Source organism: Podarcis gaigeae, assembly GCF_964106915.1.
Source record: "Podarcis gaigeae genome assembly, chromosome: 8".
NCBI classification, from domain to species: domain Eukaryota; kingdom Metazoa; phylum Chordata; class Lepidosauria; order Squamata; family Lacertidae; genus Podarcis; species Podarcis gaigeae.
In genome coordinates, this window is record NC_139684.1 from 86,979,106 (window position 1) to 87,001,762 (window position 22,657).

Genomic DNA, 22,657 nt, shown 5'->3' on the forward strand with positions numbered 1-22,657 from the left:
CCGGGTCAGGGGCCTGAGCCTGCCCTGGCTCCAGATGCAGGGGTGACCTCGTTGCCTCCAGCTGGGCCATCACTTACAGCTGCTCCACTACCAGTTGGGTCAGGAGAGGCTGAGGCGGCCCCTGGGTCTAGTATCCCACCGACGTCTCCTGAGCTGCAGAGACTCAGGTCTGAGAGAAGGAGAGACCTGAGTACTCACAGGAGGAGTGCTCACCTTCGGGCGAGACAGGGAGGTGAGTCACCGGGGGATCAGGACCGGCCGCTACTCCGACAAAGATGGAAGGCTGTCGGACCCCGCCCCAAGTTAACATTGCTGTATGCCAGATCCTGCCTGAGATCCTGCACTTGTCCTTGCCTGGTTTCCTGCCTGGGCCCTGTCGGACTGACTCCTAGCAGAAACTTTTCATTCTGGACCGGTCCTGGACTGCGTTTCACGGCTTACCCCCGGGGCCAGCACAGTGTGCAGTGCAAAATTCAGAGCAATGCAAATTTCAGAGAACGGCTGTGATTCAGTTCTTCGTGAACCGGTTTCCGAAAGCGCAGGGGGAAAGCTCACCTTTAAATGTGACCTGAGCCCGATTCCTCTTCTTTGTCCTTAGCCTCTGGCCATAGCAAACCCTGGCCCCTTGCACTCTTGCTTCCTCCACCTTGGCCTTGACCTTTTGTACCAGTCCCCTCAGCGCTCGGCCAGCCAAGATCTTCCCTGTACCTCCATTCCAGGAACACACAAAGCCTACCTTTGACTCACTATGTCCCCTGACCCAGGGAGAGAGAACATTATGTCTGCAAACCAAGTCTCCAAATTGATTACGATCTGGGCCTGACCTCGAACCTTCGTCACACAAAGCCCCATTGATGGCTCAGGTGGCAAGCTACCCCGGGCCATGCTGTCGGACAGGAGGCAGAAGTGGGCTGCTTCGGACAGCTTCTGGGGCACAATTAAAACCTGCCATTCAGTTGTTAATGATTCACCACTGGAGGCAGAAGGAATAGGATGTTTTCTGCCTAAGGCACCAAAATGTCATTTGAGTCCCAGACTCTGACTCCATCTCGCTGCCCTGCCCCCTGCCCCAGCCCCCTCCATCACTGGGGGAAGCCGCTGGGATCCCGCAGATCCCAAAGGAAAGAGGCTGTGTGAGAGCAATTAAGCCGTGTGGCTGGGAAACTCATTAAGCCAGCCTCAGGTTAGCTCTTGCCTGATTGCGTCTGGGAGGTGGGGGGGTGGCGGATGTGTTGGGAGGGGAGTCCCCGTCCTGGGCCGTTAAGGGGGGGGAGGCTGGGGTGGGCAAGGGTCTTCCTGGAAGCTTTTCTGAGTCTCACCGGAGAAGGACTAATGGCAGGCGGGGAGGAAAAGGGGGGGCTTTCCCCCTCCTCTAAAAAGCAATCAAGACACATTAGGAAGAACATCATGTGATTGTTCTTTCAAGCCCTGAGCTATTAGCTCCTGAAGGCAGGGTTGGCCTAGTCACCTACGGCGAGCGGATCTTGCCAGCAGGCGACTAGGTAGATGTTGCAGGAATTTATGTCTAGGTTTGGGGGGGGGGTTGCCCCTCCAGCAGATATCATGCACATGCAGCCCACTACCAAAACCAGCACAATCGCTTTTGTGACTTTTGTGATTTGTCCCCACAAAACACATCATCACAGTTTATTCCTGCCTATTCAAAGGGCCTTTGCTGCACGATACCAAATGTAACAATTCACTGATAAATGTTCCTATGTACTGGCTCACTGGGAAAACTTCAGAAATTCATATAGACACCTGAGCTCAGCTCCTCAGCAGCCTCTCTGCCTGAGTGATGATCCCTGGCCTCCTGATACCTGAGTGACAGACAGGTAGCCATTCCAGAAATAACAAATCCAGATGAAGACAAAAGCGTGTGGTTAACTTGGCTGGGAAACAGGGAAATGTAAGTATCTCTTTTGTTACACTTGATGGGTGTTTGGTGGAGGGCAAGGGGAACCATGGGGCAGGGTCCAGGATGCTCAGATTACTGCCACCAATCCTCCCCTTTCATGATGTAACCATGATGTAGTTTGGGGGGGGGTGTAACATGGGAATTAGCAGCTAATAAAAGTTTGGGTTCTCTCTTGTTCGGGGCTTACATCTTGTTCCAGGTGGGAGTCCTGTTGCGACAGTCTTCAATCAATACCAAGCCTACTGGCTGCTGTTTTGCTCTGGTATTCCTGGTTGGTGTCCTTGTTATTTTGTCCAAGGGTGCCCTCAGATTTCTCTGTTAACAGTTGAAAGACCTTTGTGACTTGGAAGGCGGTTAGTCTTTCTCTCTTTGGGCTTCTCCACCCTTCCTCTGGTCCCGCAGCTTTTCCCTGGGGAAAATCACTCTTTAGTGCTCAGTCGGAGCAAACAGCAATACAGGTCGTCCCCTCCATTTGTTCCGATCTGTCACTAAAGAGTGTGTTTGCCCTTGAAAAGGAGCAGGGCAAGGGGGAAATTGCTTGGACCTATTACAAGTGGAAAACCTCTGGGAACGGTGCTTTCTAGCCACAGCGCAAGTGGAACCTTCCTTGTAGGCAAGCTGCTCCAGAGGGTAGAACTTGAACTGCTGGATTCAAATGACAAGGAAGGAGATTCCAACTAATTTATTAAGAATTTTTTTCTGAGGATAAGAGCTGCTTGCAATTGGAACGGCCTCCCTCGGAAGGACATTTTAAAGCAGAGATTGGATGGCCATCGGTCAGGGCTTCTTTAGCTGAGATTGCTGCATTGCAGGGGGTTGGAATAGCTTGGAGGTCCCTTCCAACTCCATAGCTCTACGGGTCTACGACTGACACGGGCCAGGAATTCCTTGGTGTATCCCAAGATACACCAAGAATTCCCAAGAGCAGAGAAAGGCCTCATTTGAAGATGCTGGAGGCGGTTTAGAGCCATACACCCACCCCAAAATATGCAAAAGGAAGGGTGGTATTAAATTAATATGCATTTATTTATTTATTTATACATACATACATACATCCAGAGCAGGTATACTTACTCCCTTAAGGCCTCGCTTAATCCAACCCTCGCTTTGCCCTGTGCCAACCACCCACCCCCTGGTCCAAGGGAGAAACTGAGTCGCGGAAGTGGGGGGAGGGGAGGCGTGCCCCCTTACTTTGAGCGGAGGGTCGGGTAACCCCCATACATCTCTTGCCATATAAGGAACTGAATTATGCAGTGGAGCCTCGACGTATGAACTGTTCACGTTGTAGGTGTGTGTCAGGATCTGAATGTGGCCCCCCGAGTCCTCTCCGCGTGGCCCCCGGAACATTTTCCAGGCCACACCCCTCCCTGGGCCTGCTGGAAAGTTTCCAGCTGGCCTGGAACTCTGATGATGTTACTTGTTTGCCTCTCGAGGGAGGGCAAGGATCATGCGCAGAAATGAGCCCACTATACATAGGTAAAAATGTACATCCATTGCCCCGCCCACTTTGACCTCTGGCACCGTCCACCTGTGGCCCTTGGGAGGTTAATTCAGAAGAAATGTGGCCCTCTGCCTGGAAAAGGTTCCCAACACGACTTAAATAAATGATTTTGCCCATCTCTCATGATACACCAGTGGCTCGATTTTCCCTGTTCCAGGCAGAGCTGGATTCTTCTTTAACAGATGCATAAAATTCTCCCTCGCTGCATTTGCAACCTTAGTTTTAAAGTTTTAAACCTGCAGCCCAGTTAATAGGAGAGGAGTCCTTTCCTTCAACTGCCCAGGTACTTTGAAAGGCAGCCAGGATGCCTGCGGAATCTCGGCTGCGGAATAAAATGCAGGCAACAGATACTGCTGCCTCTTGCAGGGAGCAGGTGCCGCAGTCCTCGTTTGGAGTGTGAGCCCTGCAGCGGGCGGCTCTTGGGGGGTAGAAAAGGCACCCCCCCGTGGGAGGCTCCTGGCCCCCACCCCGTAACCTGGCGGCTGAGAGAGGGAGTCCACCATTTGGCGGGGCGCCTGTCCTCACACCTGCGACTCAGCCCCGCTCTCTTTGGACCGCTGCCTGTGCTGCCTGTGCTGCTGCCGTTGCTGCTGCCGCCGCCAAGGCATCTGGCGGAGCCGGGAGAGTCCGGTCACCCCCAGGACCGAGACGCAGCGCAGCTGGAGGCGGACGCAGAAGACCTTGCTGGTGGGGATCTCGTTGAAGAAGGCCCGGTCCAGGCAGGAAACCTCCCCGTCCTCGGTCAGCTCCAGACTCTCTATGGCGGCCAGGATGTCCTGACGGTGGGTCTGGTTCTGCAGACCGCGGATGTCCAGAATGGCAGACACGTGCTTCTTCCTGCAGAAAGAGGAAGATAAGTTTTTTCTTCTTTTTTTGAATTTGCATTTTATTTATTTGTTAACGTTCTTATATTACATTGGTAAACGTTGTCATAGTGCATTACAGGACTTAAAAGGTAAAGAGACCCTGACCAGTTGTGGCCGACTCTGGGGTTGCGGCGCTCATCTCGCTTTACTGGCCGAGGGAGCCAGCGTACAGCTTCCGGGTCATGTGGCCAGCAGGACTAAGCCGCTTCTGGCAAACCAGAACAGCGCGCGGAAACGCCGTTTACCTTCCCGCCGGAACACCCTTCCTGGTGTTTTTACATGAGTAGAATGTGTCCTTTTATTTAAAATGCATCTCTGGGTTATTTGTGGGGCCTGCCTGGTGTTTTTACATGACTAAAACGCGTCCTTTTATTTAAAATGCATCTCTGGGTCGTTTGTGGGGCATAGCAATTCGTTCATTTATTTATTTTCAAAATATAGTCTGGCCCCCCACATGGTCTGAGGGACAGTGGACCAACCCACAGCTGATAAAGGTTGCTGACCCCTAGTCCAGCCCTACCCCAGACCCAAACAGCTCTGTCCTCCCCCTCTCGCCCCTTCTCACGCCAAGCGAGGCAAGGGTCCGCAGGAGCTGCCCCCTGGCTCCACAAAAATGCGCCTTTGCGAGACGGTTTATTTAAAGCCCTGCTGCTGCTGCTGCTGCTGCTGCTACTGCTGTTGCTGCTGCTTCGGATGTCTCGTTAACTTCAGGAAGCTGGCGCTGGGCCCGTGTAATCAGCCGAGCCCCGTTCTGCCGGCTGCCCAAAAGGCGGGGGCGAGAGGCCTGGCGCAAGGCTGGCCGCCGCATTAATGGGCCCTCTGAGGTCCTCTTTCCCAGCACCGGAGAACCCTGCGGTGTGGAGGGGAAGTCGCCCAGCTTCTTTGGAAAGGCCTCTGCTAATTAGGAATTTGCATCCGTCCCCTGCCGACCATCCCCACCGCTGCCACCCGGGCGCAACAGCCTGGCTGCCACCCCCCATCGTAGCAGGGTCTTCTCAGAGGAAGTCTCTGGGAGCATGATCCAGTGAGGGTGGCGATTCTGGGTGACGGAGGGGGGCGTTGTTCTTTCCTCCCTGACCTCACTGCAAGCCCCGAATGGGGTTGTTGTGTGTGACCTGCATACTCCTGCAGCAACAGGATCTGTTCCCTTCTCCCCTGCAAGCTGGGTTGAAGAGGTACAAGCTCAGAGGGAAGGATGAGCGTGATTGCTCAGCAGGGTGACTTTGGGGGAATCTTTCAGGGTTCAAGGCTCCCGCTGTGCAATGGTTTAATAGCCAGAAAGTTTAAACTGCAGAACTCATCCTTGGGCTCGGACTCGGAACCAGAGGAGACTCCGTCTGCACCGGATCCTCTGCCTCAGGCATCATCTGAACCAAGTCTGGGGCCTGATCCTGAAGAGTCCCAGTCTGCACAGGTTCCCCTGCAACAAACACCAGCCTGAACCTGCCTGGCTCCAGATGCAGGGATGACCTGTGGCCCCAGATCTCTGTGTATGTGTGTCTATAAATGAGATAGATGGGCTCTATGGACTCAGAGGCTGACAATTAATCTGGATCCATCCATTCACATGCTGAGTGGCTGGGAGAACCCAGTCAGATGGGCGCAACAAATTTCTTCTTCTTATTATTATTACAAGGTTTGTGCTCTCCCTTCCTAAGGCCTGAACTTAGAGACATGGCGCTGGGTGGACTTTTGCTGCAGTTCTCAACATTCTCGAAACCTTTTCTTCCTCCAGGCTTTCGGGACAACTAGCCTAGAAGGGTCGCAGAGACCTCCGGCTCCCAGCACCGCCAGTCCGATTCTTGCCCTGCCACCCTCTCCAGGAAGTTGCTACAGAGCCCACTTCCCGTCTGAAGGCCAGCCGCTTGTTTTTCTCCTGCTGAATCTCTCTCTCTCTCTCTTTCCTCTTCCAAGAAACAAGAAACCCGAAATGGTCCAGATAAAACAGGAAACGTCCGTCAGCCACACTTAGCGGGCAATCTGTCGCCTCCGAAACAATTCCTAAGGATGCAATAAGCAGGAAGATGGAAAGGGAAACAAACAGAGGAGGCACGATAAGGCAGCGCCTTCGCCCTCGCCGAGTGACGCAGCTGGCTGGTAGCTGGAGGGAGCTGCGCGGGCAGCGTGGAAGCAGGCGGCGGGTATTTATAGCTTGCCAGCCTCCCCTCCGTCCTGGGAAAACCGGGAGTGACTCCTCTGGCCATCCTTGGAGGAAGGAGGAAGAAACCCTCTGGCATCCCTAAGGGACCTGACCTACCTGCCTCAGACCCCGCTTCAGGGGTCAAGCAGGAGTTAGGAAGATATATTGGGAATGTGTGTTGTCAAAAGAGGGGTGGGGTGGGTGGGGGTGAAGGCAAGGACATGAGAAGAGCCAGCTGGGTCCAGCCAAAAGGGGCTCATCCAGCCCAGTTCTCAGTAAAGGACCCCTGACCATTAGGTCCAGTCGTTGCCAACTCTGGGGTTGCGGTGCTCATCTTCCTTTATTGGCCGAGGGAGCCGGCGTACAGCTTCCAGGTCATGTGGCCAGCATGACTAAGCCGCTTCTGGCGAACCAGAGCAGGACACGGAAGCGCCGTTTACCTTCCCACCGGAGTGGTACCTATTTATCTACTTGCACTTTGATGTGCTTTTGAACTGCTAGGTTGGCAGGAGCAGGGACCGAGCAACGGGAGCTCACCCCGTCGCAGGGATTCGAACCGCCGACCTTCTGATCGGCAAGTCCTGGGCTCTGTGGTTTGAACCACAGCGCCACCCACGTCCCTATCCTGTTCTCAGAGTAGTAGCCAAATACCCCAGGAATCTAGATAGACTGCCTCTGGAACTGGAGGCTTCGTAAGAACAAAAGAGTCCAACATCCTGTTCTCAGGATGCAAATGTCAAGGGATCGAACCCACCTGCTTGCAAAGCACAGGCTCAAGACAGAGGCCAAGCACTGGTAGACCAGCAAGCAGGATTCGACCACAAGAGTTCTCTCCCTTCCACAGCAACTGGTGTTCAGAAGCATTGCTCCCTCTGACCGTGGAGACAGATCATAGCAGCCATTGATAGTCCTCTCCTCCATGAATTTGTCTAATCCCCTTTTAAAGCCCTCCAAGTCAGTGGATTATATGGAACTTGCCGAACTGACCGGGAGACTCCGAGACCAGAGAGAAGAGACGGTGGAATAAGATTGGAAGAAGTTTAAAGAATACTTGAAAGAATATGTTAATATTTAAATCTTAGAATAGCTCTGGAAGTGGATATAGGCTTTAGGGTTAGAAGCAGAAGATAGTAGTATTTTAAAATAGTATTATTTGTAAGTGATAAAATGTGAAGATTTTTATGGTAAAAGTGAGTGTGATAAAAAATGGCTAGAAATTATGATATATGTAAACTGCTAAAGGTGAGGTAAAATGAAAATCAGATGTGGGGACTTGGGGAAGCTCACCTAGCAATGTTTAAAAAATATAAGGATAAGACAAGAATTTTTTGTACTGTTTGTTTTTCTGTTTGTGTTGTTTAACTGTGCTATAAAATGAATAATTTTTTTTTGGGGGGGGAAATAAAAATAAAGCCCTCCAAGTCAGCGGCCACTGCTGCCAACTGTGGCAGGGAGTTCCACAGTTTAACTGCGTCAAGAAATACTTTGTCTGTCCTGAACCTCCCAACATTCAGCCCCGTTCAGGAAAGAGGCAGAGGATGCCAGAGGCAGAGAGAGAGAGAGAGAGAGAGAGAGAGAGGACCTCTGTGGAGATTAGAGCCACACGGCCACAGGGTCAACCGACCACAGAGCCCAACCCTTTTCCGCAGTGCTGAGAAACTTTATCTAGCTCCCTCTCAGCACTGGCGCGAGGACTGGCATCCTCCCTGAGCAGCCAGTTCCCCCAGGGGAGCTGTTTTCCCTCCTCTTAGGAAGTCCCACCTAAGCACGCTTCCCTTGTCTCCTCTTTTTGCACCCTCAGAAGATGCGACCGGGCTGCCCGATCCACGCCAGAACCTCCAGCCACGGCACGGGGAAAGGCGCTGAGCGGCCGCTGACCCCGCTGTGGCCCTGAGCCGCTGGCTTTGCTTCTCCGCAGGGAAGAGGTCAAGGTCTGGAGCATCCTGATTCGGGCCTGAGAAGCTTCCTCGCTGGCCGGGAGCCACGGCCTCAGGTTGCGCACATCCCCACCTGATGGGCCTTTTCCTCTCCCGATGGGAGATCGCAACCTTGATGGATAACTGAGCTCTGAGCTCGTGCTTCTTTCGCACGGAGCGAGGCTGCCTGGTGCTGCCCAAGGGCCGATTCGCGTGGGATCGAGAGGTCAGGCAAGGACTTGGGTGAGGCCTGGGTGGCCCCTGCCGACAGCCTTGTGGCTCCACAGAAGCTGCTGCCACTCAGAACGCAGAAAAGGAACTGTTCTGAAGAGGAATAAGCTGAAGGAGCCTCTCCACCCCCATCGTTCTGCCCGGACACTGAGGTCCAGCGCCAAGGGCCTTCTGGCGGTTCCCTCATTGCGAGAAGTGAGGTTACAGGGAACCAGACAGAGGGCCTTCTCGGTGGTGGCACCCGCCCTGTGGAACACCCTCCCTTCAGATGTGAAGGAAATAAGCAGCTATCCTATCTTTAAAAGACATCTGAAGGCAGCCCTGTTCAGGGAAGTTTTTAATATTTAACACTGTACTGTTTTTAACACTTGATTGGGAGCCCCCCAGAGTGGCTGGGGAAACAGCCAGATGGGCGGGGTATAAATAATAAAGTATTATTATTATTATTATTGGCAAAGGCCTCATGGCTAGTAGCCTTTGACAGCCCTCTCCTCCTCCACAAATTTGTCCATCCCTCTTTTCAAGCCATCCAAGTTGGTGGCCATCCCTGCCTCCTGTGGCAGGGAGTTCTGCAGTTTAACACTGCGCTGCACAGAGAAGGACTTTCTTTTACCTGCCCTGATCCTTCCAGCGTCCAAGCTCCTTTGAATGTTCTATGAATTCTAGAATTATGAGAGCAGGAGAAAAACTTTTCTCTGTTCTCTCTTTCTCATTTTTATAAGCTTCTTGCAACCACCGATAAAAACTTTGCCGCTGCTAATGTTCTAGCGTTTGTCCGGTCTTCCAATAGGAACCTGACATAGTGAGCCTCTGATTTTCCCAGGAAAGGTACCAGCAAGGGTAGTATCCGTTCAGCCTTGGCTTGCTCATATTTTGCAGTGCAGCAAAATATGTTTTATGGAATCAATGTCTTGAGCACACGAGCAAAGTCTGTCCTGGCAGGGAACTCCTCTCAACCTGCCATCCAACACTGCAGAAGGAAAGACGTTTAGTCTGACTTTGGTGAAAAGCCTTCGATAATTTGGTACTGTCAGGTTATTGATGTAAGGTGTTACTTAAAGACATGCCCATATTGTACTCCTATTGCCAACGGACTACAGACTGCGTGTGATCGAGATTGCAAGTCACTGTGTGTATTACCCCATAATCTTTGCTTTAGCGTCTTTAGGGCGCCTTCATAATAAACATTGATTGATTGATTGATTGATTGATTGATTATAAGCTTCTATCATGTCGCCTCTTCTCTAAGTCCTAGAGGTGGCAACCTTTCTCCACCCCCTCGATCATTTTGGTGGCCCTTTGCTGAACCTTTTCCAGCTCTACAATATCCCTTTTGGGGGCGAGTCAACCAAAACTGCACACATTGCACCGTCAATTTGCATTAACGGCATTTATGATTTCTGGACTGATATTTTCAATTCATTTCCTAATGATTCCTAGCATGCAATTCGCCTTTTTTTTTAATTATTTTTTTGCAGCTGCCATGCCCTGGGTCGATGTCTGCAAACTCTGCAAACCCAGACAAGTTTTTGTTAAGTTCTGCTGTCCATGTTACATTCTCACGAGATGCTGCCTGTTTGGTTTTTTTTCTAGCCTTCAAATCTGGGAAATGTTCTGCTACAAATGTTTATGGGTACAACAACCCCCCATGCAATTAAAGAAGGTTTGGCCCCCCCACCCCCACAAAAAAATGAGTGCGGGAACTCACTGCACATCGGGAAAATCTCTTGCGAGGAAGCCCACTTGCAGTTGGATGGCAGCAACGTCTTCTAGCTCAATGATCTCTGCCAGGTGTGGAACAACCTTGTCCAGCCAGGATGAGGTGGATTCCTGCGCGGAAGGGGAGGGAGACAGGAGACGGTCAAGCGAGGGACAGCGGCAGCCTTAAAGTAGGGACGGGAGTTAATTATAGATAACCCCTTCCGACTTGAGGAGACAGGAGACTTTATGAACTGCCTCTGCAAAACAAACACCAGGAAATGACTTTTTTGGGGGAGAAAAACAAAATAAAATCAGAACTGACCTTTGGAACTCCCTGCTATGGGTCACACCCAGTCACCACCATCACTGGCTCTCAGCAGCTGGCAAACCACACCCAGCATCCCCTATCGTGTTTTATGCTTCTTTAATTTTGTTTCCATAAAGAAGGCTGATCGCCGAAGAATGGATACTTTTGAATTCTGGTGCTGGAGGAGACTCTTGAGAGTCCCATGGACTGCAAGAAGATCAAACCGATCCATTCTGAAGGAAATCAGCCCTGAGAGCTCACTGGAAGGACAGATCCTGAAGCTGAGGCTCCAAGACTTTGGCCACCTCAGGAGAAGAGAAGACTCCCTGGAAAAGACCCTGATGTTGGGAAAGATGGAGGGCACAAGGAGAAGGGGACGACGGAGGGCGAGATGGTGGGACGGTGTTCTCGAAGCTACCAGCATGAGTTTGACCAAACTGCAGGAGGCAGTGGAAGACAGGAGGGCCTGGCGTGCTCTGGTCCAGGGGGTCATGAAGAGTCGATCACGAGTAAACAACAACAAATTTTGTTTCGCTTTACATTGTGTTGTCACGGACCGCAATAATAAAGATTTGATCTTATTTTGTTTGACCCAACATCCCCTTGTACACCTCCTCTGTACTGGCACCTACAATAGCACATCCTTCTTGACCTTTCCGGGGTATATTGGGTGGCGCCTGTAACTCAGCTTCAGGGAGAGAAGATGATAATCTTTGCACCCTCAGCCATCCATCTTTTTCATAGAATCATAGCTGGAAGGGACCCGGGGGTCATCCAGTCCAACCCAAGCTTGCTCCATGTGACAACCTTTCAGATATTTAAAGATGGCTGCCACATTGTGCTCTCAAGGGCAGGACTCGAACCCGTGGCTTCCAGTTACAAGAAAGGAGATTCAAGCTAAACACCAGGAAGAACTTTCAGAGCTGTTTGTAGAGCACCACCGAAAACGTTCTTCTTCTGACCGATGTCAATCATTCTACCATTTTAAAAGGGATTTCAGCAATTCGGCTGATTTCAAGTTGCCTTTGGGTCATGACTGGCCGGGTGCAGAGGAGTAGGGGGGAAACCCCAAGGGAAGAAAGTTCAGAGCTAGGGGTGGTGGGATGTGGTCAGAGGGAGAAGGAGGAGCAGACTGGGAGGAGGAGATGCTGGAAGATGAAGGGGCAACAGGGTTTGGTGAGCAGGAAGAGGCTGTGTCGGAGAGCAGTCCAGACTCAGAGGCAGGAGAGGAGGCTGGAGAGCAGAGGGGTCAAGAGGCAGAGCGGGGAAAAAGCCAGGGAGTCTCCCCCTCCTGCTGCGACAGACTCCCCTCCCCTCTGGTCTCCCAGGGCCCAAAGAGGTATGAAGAGAGAGGGCAGGTACAGGCACATTGGCATAGTCTCAGATTGCTGGGGAAGGACTCAGTGGAGGAGGAGACTTGGAGCTATGAGAAGACATGGGTCTTTAGCCTCCACAACTGCCTCAAAGGGGCAAGACCTTCCGAGAAGAGTTGCTGTGCTCCTGAGCCGACCACGATAAATAAAGAGTTGGCTTACTCCATGTGATTTAATGCTGACCTGGTCCTGACAACCGCCGTGACACTTTGTGAATGTGACTGCTGGTTTTAAGTTTCAGGAACAAAGGAATCTGCTGCCATGGAATTGTAGAATTGGAAGGGGCACCAAGAGTCATCTAGTCCAACCCCTTGCAATGCAGGAATCTCTGCTAAAGCACCCATGACAGATGGCCATCCAACCTCTGCTTAATACCTCTGCTTTATACTGAGTCAGACCACTGGGTCCATCTAACTCCGGCTAGTCTGGGCTGGCAGCCAGGGCTTCAGGCAGGGTTCCTGGCAATGCTGTCGGGGATGGGATCCCTTGCCATGGGATCACATTCACCCGGTGCTATACCAGCTGCACTCGCTCCCAGTGGAGTACAGGATCAGGTTTAAGGTGCTGGTTTTAACCTTTAAAGCCCTATACGGCCTAGGACCCTCGTACCTACGGGACCGCCTCTCTCGGTATGTCCCACGGAGGACATTATGATCTTCAAATAAAAACATATTGGAGATCCCGGGCCACAGGGAGGTTAGGCTGGCCTCAACCAGAGCCAGGGCCTTTTCGGCCATGGCCCCGATCTGGTGGAACGCTCTGGCCAAAGAGATTAGGGCCTGCAAGACAGAGGTGTTCCACCAGGCCTTTGGCTAAGGCACAGTCTGACCCCCTCCTTCTGTAATCCTCATAGAACTCTAGCCCATTAATTTGATTCTGAATTGATTTTATAATGTATTTTAATTAATTGACTGTGATTTTATATACACTGTGCTATTTTGACTTGTTGTTAGCCGCTCTGAGCCCGGCTTTGCCCGGGGAAGGCGGGATATACCGTATTTTTCGCCCTATAGGACGCACTTTTTCCCCTCCAAAAATGAAGGGGAAATGTGTGTGTGTCCTATGGGGCGAATGCAGGCTTTTGCTGAAGCTGTGGGAGAGCTGCGCGACTTCGGGCAGATATCCTCAAGCCTGGAGAGACCGGTGCGACTTCCCGCTGGGCTCCCTAGGCTTGCAGATAGCAGCCTGTTCTGGGGGCTGGGGTCAGGGGAAGCTCGGGCTTCCCCCGCCCCAGCCCCATGCCTGGGGGAAAAAAAATCCCCTTTATTTCCCCCCCAAAAAACTAGGTGCGCCCTATGGGCCGGTGCGCCCTATGGGGCAAAAAATACAGTAAATAATAATAATAATAATAATAATAATAATAATAATAATAATAATCTGGGATCTCCTGCATGCAGAATAGACTCTGCCAACTGAGCTACGGCCCTTTGAGAGCCTGCTATTTTTACTGCTTTTGTTTTTGATTGCACCTTTTTTAAAAAACAAAACAAAACACTGCTTCTATTTTTGTAGCAAGCTGCCTTGAATGATTCTCAGAGAAGGGGATATAATTACTACCACGGCTCCTCCTCCTAGAACAACAAGGAAAACAACTCTGGTAAACAATGCCTTGGCGCTGGGTTTCACTGGAGGTAAAGGACACGGAAGAAAGCTCAGTTTTCGGCACCCCTGTGCGAGTCCCTGATGAAATCCGCCTATTCAACAGGACTTTCGCTTTAGTAGAAGAATGCAAGGCGTTTTAGCAGTAGGTGAAAAAACAACTCAGAAATTACATGTTGCCAAAGGTTCAGGGAACGTTCCCCCCCCCAATAATTCTGGCATTTTATCACACTGTTGTGAATTGTCGGTGATGGGGTATCAGTCTGCAGGATGCTCTGCTAATCTCTGGGGGTCCCGGACCAAGCAAGGGTTAAAATCAAATGGAGGATCCCACTGCTGAACTGGTCAGACAAGTGAGATAAGGCCCCATCTGGTGCTGTGGGTTAAACCACAGAGCCTGGGGCTTGCCAATTAGAAGGTTGGCAGTTCGAATCCCCGCGACGGGGTGAGCTCCCATTGCTCGGTCCCTGCTCCTGCCAACCCAGCAGTTCGAAAGCATGTCAAAGTGCAAGTAGATAAATAGGTACCGCTCCGACAGGAAGGTAAACGGCATTTCCGTGCACTGCTCTGGTTCGCCAGAAGCTGCTTAGTCATGCGTAAGGGAAAAATTAGAAAAACCTAAAATTTTGAATTTTTGAATTTTGGTCATTTAAAGTTTATGATTTCCTATTTCCTTCTGGGGAAACTGAATAGTATAGTGAAACAAGATTTGTAGCCGGCATCCCATTAAGGCTTTGTTCTATTTTAGGTTTCTCTAATTTTTTCCTTAAGCTTTTTGATTTTTATTATTATTTCCACAAGATAATATTTCTAGTTGGTTACTTCTCGTTTCAGGGATTTTCATGATATTTCATTTGCTTTGTGCAATTTTTTTAGTTCCGTGACTGTATTTTTTTTATTGGTTTTTACCCCTGGGCTAGAGGCAGGTACAGGGACCCCACTTTCCCGCTTTGGTGGCTGGGGGGCCCACACCTCACCCCATCCCCCCGGTCCTCACCATAGCTGTCAACTTACAGATTTGAAAATAAAGGACCAGCAGCCTCGAAAATAAGGGATCAGCAGCCAAAATAAGGGATTTTCCAAGGGGCACAGGTATGTTCAACTTCTGAGCCCCTCCCAGCCAAAGGCAGAAAGCCCAGCCAGCAGCCAAACGAAGCCTCAAGCGGTGGTTCCCACAGCGCAGCAACCCGGCAAAGGGGATGCAGCAAGGGAAACCACCATCACCTCTCCGCTGGGAAGCGCTGAGCAAAGGCGAGTCCCCAGGCAATGCGGCCGATTTGATGGGCACAAAGCATGCAAGCTCCACCCCCAGGTCGTTCTTAGACTCCTTATTGGGTGAGCAACGCAGCAAAGCAACACAGTTGGAGCCTCCCTCCTCCCTGGCCAGCAGGGAGGGAGGGAGAGGAGCTGCTTCCTTTAAACCCGGGAAATTTAAGGGACATCATCAATAAGGGACAGCAGCGGGACACGGCGCTGGGATAAGGGAGTTCCCTGCCAAATAAGGGACGGTTGACAGCTATGGTCCTCACCAGCTGGATGAAGAACTCCTCCAGCTGTTTGGCTTCGTGTCGCAGCTTGTTTGCCATCTTGTTCCTCATCTTGGAGGTGGTGCAGAGAAACCGCACTCGCATCAGGGGCCGGACGTACTCGATGAGCACCCGGCGGTGCACATCCTTCAGCAACATCTGGCGAGAGACAGGGAAACAGCTGCCTAAATTGCACAGAAACGTATTCATGTATGCAGCTACAGAGGCAAGAACAGTACTCGCCCAAAAGATGGACAGAAGAGGAAGTCCCAGCAAAGGAGGAGGAATGGATACAAAAACCTATGGAATACAGTGGTACCTCGGGTTACATACGCTTCAGGTTACAGACTCCGCTAACCCAGAAATAATACCTCGGGTTAAGAACTTTGCTTCAGGATGAGAACAGAAATTGTGCTCCGGCTGCGCAGTGGCAGCAGGAGGCCCCATTAGCTAAAGTGGTGCTTCAGGTTAAGAACAGTTTCAGGTTAAGAACGGACCTCCGGAACGAATTAAGTACGTAACCAGAGGTACCACTGTATGCAGAAATGGCAAAACTTCCCGGAAGGATAAGAAATCAAGAGAACAAACTTTTTATAAAAGAGTGGAAATGGTTTACAGAACATTTACAGATAAACTCTAAACAGATAAAAGCACTGGCAGGATAACTGTAATAACCTGCATAAGAGAATCTATTTAAAGAAGATAAATAAATCAGTAAGTGAATTTGGACATGCAGAAGGTATTAAAAATAAATTTAAGGAACCGCAGGAGGCGGGGGAAGGAAGTCCAGTTTTGAAATGTCATCATGATTGCGAAACCAGTGAAATGTGTATATCTGAAAAGTATAAATAATATACTGGTCTCAAAACATCAGCAAATACCAAGAGTAGAAGAATGGTGACAGAAGGTAATGGAATATGCAGCAATAGCCAAACATTTGGTCAGTTTGGGAGTCAAAATGGTTTCAGGTTGGTCTTCCTGTGCCGGTAAATGTACTAACATGCTTGGTTGGTACATTTATGAACATTTATTACCATATTTTTCGCTCCATAGGGTGCACCGGACTATAGGGCGCACCTAGTTTTTAGGGAGGGGAATAAAGGGGGGAAAATTATTTCCCCCCCCCCAACCCCAAAGAGCAAAGAAGCCAAGACAGCGAGCAGGATCCATCCCGCTGGCTGTCTTGGCTTCCTCTTTAGCCACGCACAACCTCTCCAGCCGGGAGAGGCTGCGCGTGGCTTTGGCAGAAGCCAAGACAGCGAGCAGGATGCATACTGTCTTGGCTTCGTTTAAGCCCAAGCTTCCCCCGACCCCAGCCCCCAGAACAGGTCCGGGAGCGGCGGCAAGGTTGCGCACAGCCTTGCCACCGCTCCCGGATCTTACGGAGCTGGGGGCGTGCTCTGAAGACTTGCAGATAGCTGCCTGAAGCCTGGTGAGCGAGAGGGGTCGGTGCACACCAACACCTCTCGCTCTCCAGGCTTCAGCGAAAGCAACGCGAAGCCTCCGGAGCGCGGAGGGAGCGCTCCCTCTGCGCTTCGGAGGCTTCGCGTTGCTATCGCTGAAGCCAAGGAGCCTGCATTCGCTCCATAGGACGCACACACAGTTCCCCTTAATTTTTGGAGGGGAAAAAGTGCGTCCTATAGAGCGAATGGACGCAGGTGGCGCTGTGGGTTAAAGCCTCAGCGCCTAGGACTTGCTGATCAAAAGGTTGGCGGTTCGAATCCCTGCGGCGGGGTGCGCTCCCGCTGCTCGGTCCCAGCGCCTGCCAACCTAGCAGTTCGAAAGCACCTCGGGTGCAAGTAGATAAATAGGGACCGCTTACCAGCGGGAAGGTAAACGGCGTTTCCGTGTGCGGCTCTGGCTCGCCAGAGCAGCGATGTCACGCTGGCCATGTGACCCGGAAGTGTCTCCAGACAGCGCTGGCCCCTGGCCTCTTGAGTGAGATGGGCGCACAACCCCAGAGTCTGTCAAGACTGGCCCGTACGGGCAGGGGTACCTTTACCTTTACCTTTTATAGAGCGAAAAATACGGTATATATCTAAGACCTTAAAATTCTTATCACAGCAGCAATGGCTGGGGTCCCCTGTGAAGCCAGAGCCATTTGCCTTCCTGGCAGGCCGCTCACCTGGTACGGCTCCATCTTCATCTTCCTCAGCTTCCGGGCGTGTTCTTCCAGGGTGCCCATGATGGTGGAGAAGGCCTCCGAGTTGCTGAGCCACTTCCTTTTCATCAGCTTTTGGAAGTAGGGCTGCATGGGGCAGAGGAGGGAAGGAGGAGGAATGAGAAACGATTGGGAGAGGTTGTGGAAAGAAAGAATAACATTTACAGCTTGTGATGCCTTGAAAGAGAACATCATGATGATGATGATGATGATGATAAATAATAATAATAATAATAATAATAATAATAATAATAATAATAATTTATTATTTATACCCCGCCCAACTGGCTGGGTTTCCCCAGCCACTCTGGGCGGCTTCCAACAAAACACTAAAATACAATAACCTATTAAACATTAAAAGCTTCCCTAAACAGGGCTGCCTTCAGATGTCTTCTAAAAGTTTGGTAGTTATTTTTCTCTTTGACATCTGGTGGGAAGGTGTTCCACAGGGTGGGTGCCACCACCGAGAAGGCCCTCTGCCTGGTTCCCTATAACTTGGCTTCTCGCAGTGAAAATGATGTATAGATGGTACATTACACCTGTGAAATTAGCTAGAATGCATAAGAGAAATAACATATGTTGGAAATGTAAAGAAAAAGAAGGAACATTTTACCATATGTGGTGGGAATGTAAGAAAATCAAAAACTTCTGGGTAATGATATATAATGAGATGAAAAAGATGTTGAAATATACATTTTTTTAAAAACCAGAAGCATTTTTACTTGGTATTATAGGTCAGGACATTAATAGACAAGACGTTAAATTGTTTTTATATGCAACAACAGCGTCAAGAGTATTGTAGCCCAGAAATGGAAGCAAGAAGAAATTCCGACGAAAGAAGAATGGTAGATAAAATTAATGGGCTACGCAGAATTGGATAAAATGACAGGAAGGATTCGAAACCTGCGGGACCAAAGATTTACAGAAGATTGGAAGAAATATACGAATTATTTGAAGAGCAACTGTAATCAACGAATTACGCTAGTAGGACTACAAAAAGCTGTGTAAGGAGAAATGTATGAAGCATTGCAAATTAGCAAAGAATAGTGATATCAGTTATGAGCTAAATGTAATAGTGAAAATAAGAAACATAAATTAAGTGAATAGATTGGAAAATTTTCAGATGTTGGGATTCAAAAAAGAATTGTATAAGATATAAAAGTATGTTTAATTATTGTTGGAAATGATATGTTGAAAAACTAATAAAAATTTATAATAAATAAATAAAGCCGTCTTCGGTGGAGGAAATTGCTGCTTCCTGCAGCAGTGAGTTCCACAGTTTAACTATGCATTAGTTTCCCCCCAATATTCCTCACCCACCCCAAGATCATGTTGGATGAGGCCACTGATTTCTCCCTCCCGCAGTCTGCTCCCACTAACGTCCCTCTGGGGAGGTCTTCTCGAAAATCAGTACCTTGAGGTTTTGAAAGAGGTGGTCAGCCAAGACCTTGTTGCACAGTCGAGTCACTCTGTCAAGGGAGGCGTCAGCCTGGCACCTCACTGCCTCGCTCTCGGGGTGGCCAAACCTTGCCAAGCGCTCCACGTAATCCCTGCGGGAGAGATTCTGGTCAGCGAGGCAGAACACAGGGCCTACCGTATTTTTTGCTCCATAAGACTCACCTGACCACAAGACGCACCTAGTTTTTAGAGGAGGAAAACAAGAAAAAAATATTCTGAACGAAACAGTGGATGTATGATTTTTGTGGTTCATGCTGTGGCCACAGACGTGATTTGACGGTGAGTTTGGGGTAGCCCAGTGCAAAAATCTTGAGAATCCATGTGGATCCGTGCTTTGCAATCATGTTTTTGCACCATTGCGGCCCCACGAAACAGTGGGTGCGTGATTTTTTTGGTAGCCATGGACATGCTATGTGATCTGATGGTGAATTTGGGGTGACCCTTATTTCCCTCCCGATCCCTTACTGATCAGCTGCTTCCTTTCAACACTCCCTTCCCTCTTGTTTGCCCTAGTATCTTTTCCTTAGCTGGAGCAGTTTTTTGCTCCTCCCTTTCTTCTAATTTCTCTCCTCATTGCTTTAGTCTTCCTGTCTCCTCTCCTTGCAAGTTTGCTGTCTTTACCTCCCCCCTTCCAGGCAGCCTCCTTTATCTCTAGCGTCCCTTATCTCTCTCCCTGATCGGCAAACGATCAGTGGCTTTGTTTCAACACCCACTTCCCTCTTTCAAAAAAAAGAAAGCATGATCTGCTTTTTGCCCCTGGGCAATTCAGCTCCAGGGACCACACATTCGCTCCATAAGACGCACAAACATTTCCCCTTACTTTTTAGGAGGAAAAAAGTGTGTCTTATGAAGCGAAAAATACGGTACATTCTCGCCATGGAAAGGAGGCACAGGCGGAGAAGCGTGTGGAAAATCCAGAGAGAGATTTTGCTTGACCAAGCTTCAATTCAGTGGGTAGGATTGGATTGCCGCAAAAGGAGCAAAGCTCTCAGATCCGAGAAAACAATAATAATAAATTTTTATTTATACCCCGCCCTTCCCAGTTCAAAAACCGGGCTCAGGGTGGCTAACAACAAATTTAAAACACTTAATCGATTCAACAAAAAACAGCATAAAATACAGTATATAACGTGCATAACAATAAATTCAGAATTCAAAAATCAATTTAGGGGGGAAATCCATCCAATAAACATTAGATGATCACCAGGACCAGCTGGTTAAATTAGTCCTATTTGGGCCAGCGAGGAGACCAGGGGAGAATTAGCTGTGGGATCCCAGAGCGGGTAATCTTCATAAAAAGGGGAGGGGGAGGGAAGGAAGGGGAATAAAAGATCAGGCTAAGTTCAGGTTGAAAGCCAGGCAGAATAGCTCTGTCTTACAGGCCCAGCGGAAGGAAGTGAAATCCTGCAGGGCCCTGGTCTCACGGGACAGAGCATTCCACCAGGTCGGAGCCACCACTGAGAAGGCCCTGGCCCTGGTGGAGGATAATCTAAGGGCCCAGGACCTCTAAACTATGGTGATTCATGGACCTTAAGGTCCTCTGCGGGGCAGACCAGGAGAGGCGGTCCTGTAAAAATGAATGAGTACCCAATACAACCCAAATAGGGGTGAAGTGAAAGTGGGGGTGAGCTTTTCAATGTTGTTGTGAAAGTGGAGAGGATACAAGTTCAGGCCGATAGACATTATGTTGGGACATGGAGGGGGACACACAGGAGAGTTTGCAACGATTGTGGGGGCCAGAGGAGAAGGGGTTGAAATTTCACCTGCTCTGGTTTTTCCCTGGCACTCGAGGCTTAAACGGGAAATAATAATAATAATAATAATAATAATAATAATAATTTTTATTTATACCCCGCCCTCCCCAGCCAAGGCCTGGCTCAGGGCGGCTAACAAGCAATAATAAAAACAAGTTGAATGAATACAACTTAAAAACAAGATTAAAATACAACATTAAAATATTGAAATATTAAAATGCAGCCTCATCACAGGGGGAGAAAGGAAAAAGAATGAGAGTCCGTCTCTTACCTAAAAGGTGGGCAGTGGTTGATGAGCATGATGGTCCGGTCCATTAAGGCGTCGGCAGTGAGGGGGGTCTCAATCTGCCCCTCGTGGAACCTTTCAACCTTCTTCTGAAAACTGGGGGGGGGGGGCGCAAAGAGGGAGAGAAAAGGCAGAGGTAAATTCAAGTGGCGCAAATAAGTCCTGCTCGAAGGCACCCGCCGTGCCTCATCTTCCCACAACCATCTGTCGTGGCCAGAGTGGTCGGAGCTGGGAGATCAGGGTTCGAATCCCGCCACAGCCAGGAAGCTCACTGGGCGCTGCTAAAACCAGTAGGTGGCTCTTCCAAGCCCCCATCACCCCGGGGTAGCAGCCCCCCGGTGAACCTCTGGTCTTCCTTGGGTTTTGGCATCCCCAGAGGACACGGACATCCCCTTCAGACAAACAAAAACACACACCCAGCTTTCTGAAACAGGCATATCAGGAAGCAAACCTGCTAAGAATAGCTTTGACTTTCCATCCCTGGCTGACTCCACCGGGGGCGGGAGGGGGGGGGCTTTGTCCTCTGGCTCCGTCTTGCTGGCATTTCCTTACGGAGCGGCTATTTATACCCCGGGATGACCCTGGTCCTCGGCGGCCAGTTTGAAATGGAAACGGCATGCCATTCTGCTGCCACTGTCCGGGGGGTGTTCCTAAACCCGCTACTCCATCCCAGCCCCGGCTGCCTCCTGCGTGCCACCCACATGGAAAGTGGTTGCGACGAGAGCAGTTCGGGGCAGGCTTTGGTTTCCTTGGACGATTCCCCCCCTCCCCAGGCCGGCGGGAAAACAAGGGGGGGTTTTTTGCAACCCTCCCCTGTGCAGCTTATTCCTTGGCCCTGTGCAACAACATGCTTTGCTGCCGCCGCAGCCTTCTGCATCATGCCTGCTGGCTTGCAAGTGGTGCAGACTGCAAGACTCAGGCTGGCCTACCTCGCAGGATTGTTGCAATGGAAAAAAGAGAGAGGGAAAGACCGGGTTATGTTCCCTCAGAGGAAGGGCAGGATAGAAGGGCTATTATTCGGGGTTCAGCCATATCCCCCTGGATCTCTAGAAGCATGCAGTATATTTGACGATATACTGAACTGCATCTGAATATTGTGTTTAATACTGTATTGCAGTATTGTAATGTTGTTTACAGTGGTACCTCAGGTTAAGAACTTAAGTAGTTCCGGAGGTCCATTCTTAACCTGAAACTGTTCTTAACCTGAGGTACCACTTTAGCTAATGGGGCCTCCTGCTGCCGCCGTGCAATTTCTGTTCTCATCCTGAAGCAAAGTTCTTAACCCAAGGTACCATTTCTGAGTTAGCGGAGTCTGTAACCTGAAGCGTCTGTAACCTGAAGCGTCTGTAACCCGAGGTACCACTGTATTTATTTCCTATCCAAGGAGCTCCATGCCTGGTTTTCCCCACTCCCCATTTATTCCCACATCAGCCCTGGGAAGTAGGTTTGGCTCACAGGCAGTGACTATCGCCCCCTGAGCTTCATGGCTGAGTGGTGAACCCTGATCTCACAGGTCCCAGTCCGACACTTTAAACTGTTACCCCACATTGTTTCTCTGTCCGTCTTGTGCTTTCCATGGCCTCATGTGACCTGAGACCCTTTTAACTGAGACAGGAGGGCTGGATCCTGCACGCTATGCCTCTACTCTCTCGTCAGCTACAGTGAAGCCCCATATTGTGTTTTAACGTTGCAGCCTGCTCTTGAACCTTAGGGTGAGGGGCAGGCATTAATAACAACAACTAAGAACCATTGGAATGAAGGGTCCTGACTCATGTTCATTCATTTCAAAGGGTCTATGCCCACAGAGCCTAGGGCTTGCCGATCAGAAGGTCGGCAGTTCGAACTATAACATATGTATTATATTATATTATAATATAATATATATAATTTAAAATTCCACCAGGCCTTTGGCCAAGGCAC

At 50.0% G+C, this 22,657-nt stretch overlaps 2 protein-coding genes across 2 annotated transcripts in view; both read right to left on the reverse strand.

Moving 5' to 3' along the window:
• The window catches only part of CKM (creatine kinase, M-type), a 196,118-nt gene that overhangs the window by 31,229 nt on the left and 142,232 nt on the right, over positions 1–22,657 (reverse strand). The gene's annotated exons all lie outside the window — the stretch shown is intronic.
• The window catches only part of EXOC3L2 (exocyst complex component 3 like 2), a 51,780-nt gene continuing 32,048 nt past the window's right edge, over positions 2,926–22,657 (reverse strand). The window contains exons 7-12 of the mRNA XM_083753744.1: positions 20,723–20,833; positions 18,654–18,789; positions 17,204–17,326; positions 15,082–15,237; positions 10,281–10,402; positions 2,926–4,256 (exon numbers count right to left, since the gene is read on the reverse strand). Coding sequence (XP_083609870.1) covers positions 3,941–4,256; positions 10,281–10,402; positions 15,082–15,237; positions 17,204–17,326; positions 18,654–18,789; positions 20,723–20,833 — 964 coding nt within the window. The 3' untranslated portion in view covers positions 2,926–3,940. The remainder of the gene's footprint in view (positions 4,257–10,280; positions 10,403–15,081; positions 15,238–17,203; positions 17,327–18,653; positions 18,790–20,722; positions 20,834–22,657) is intronic.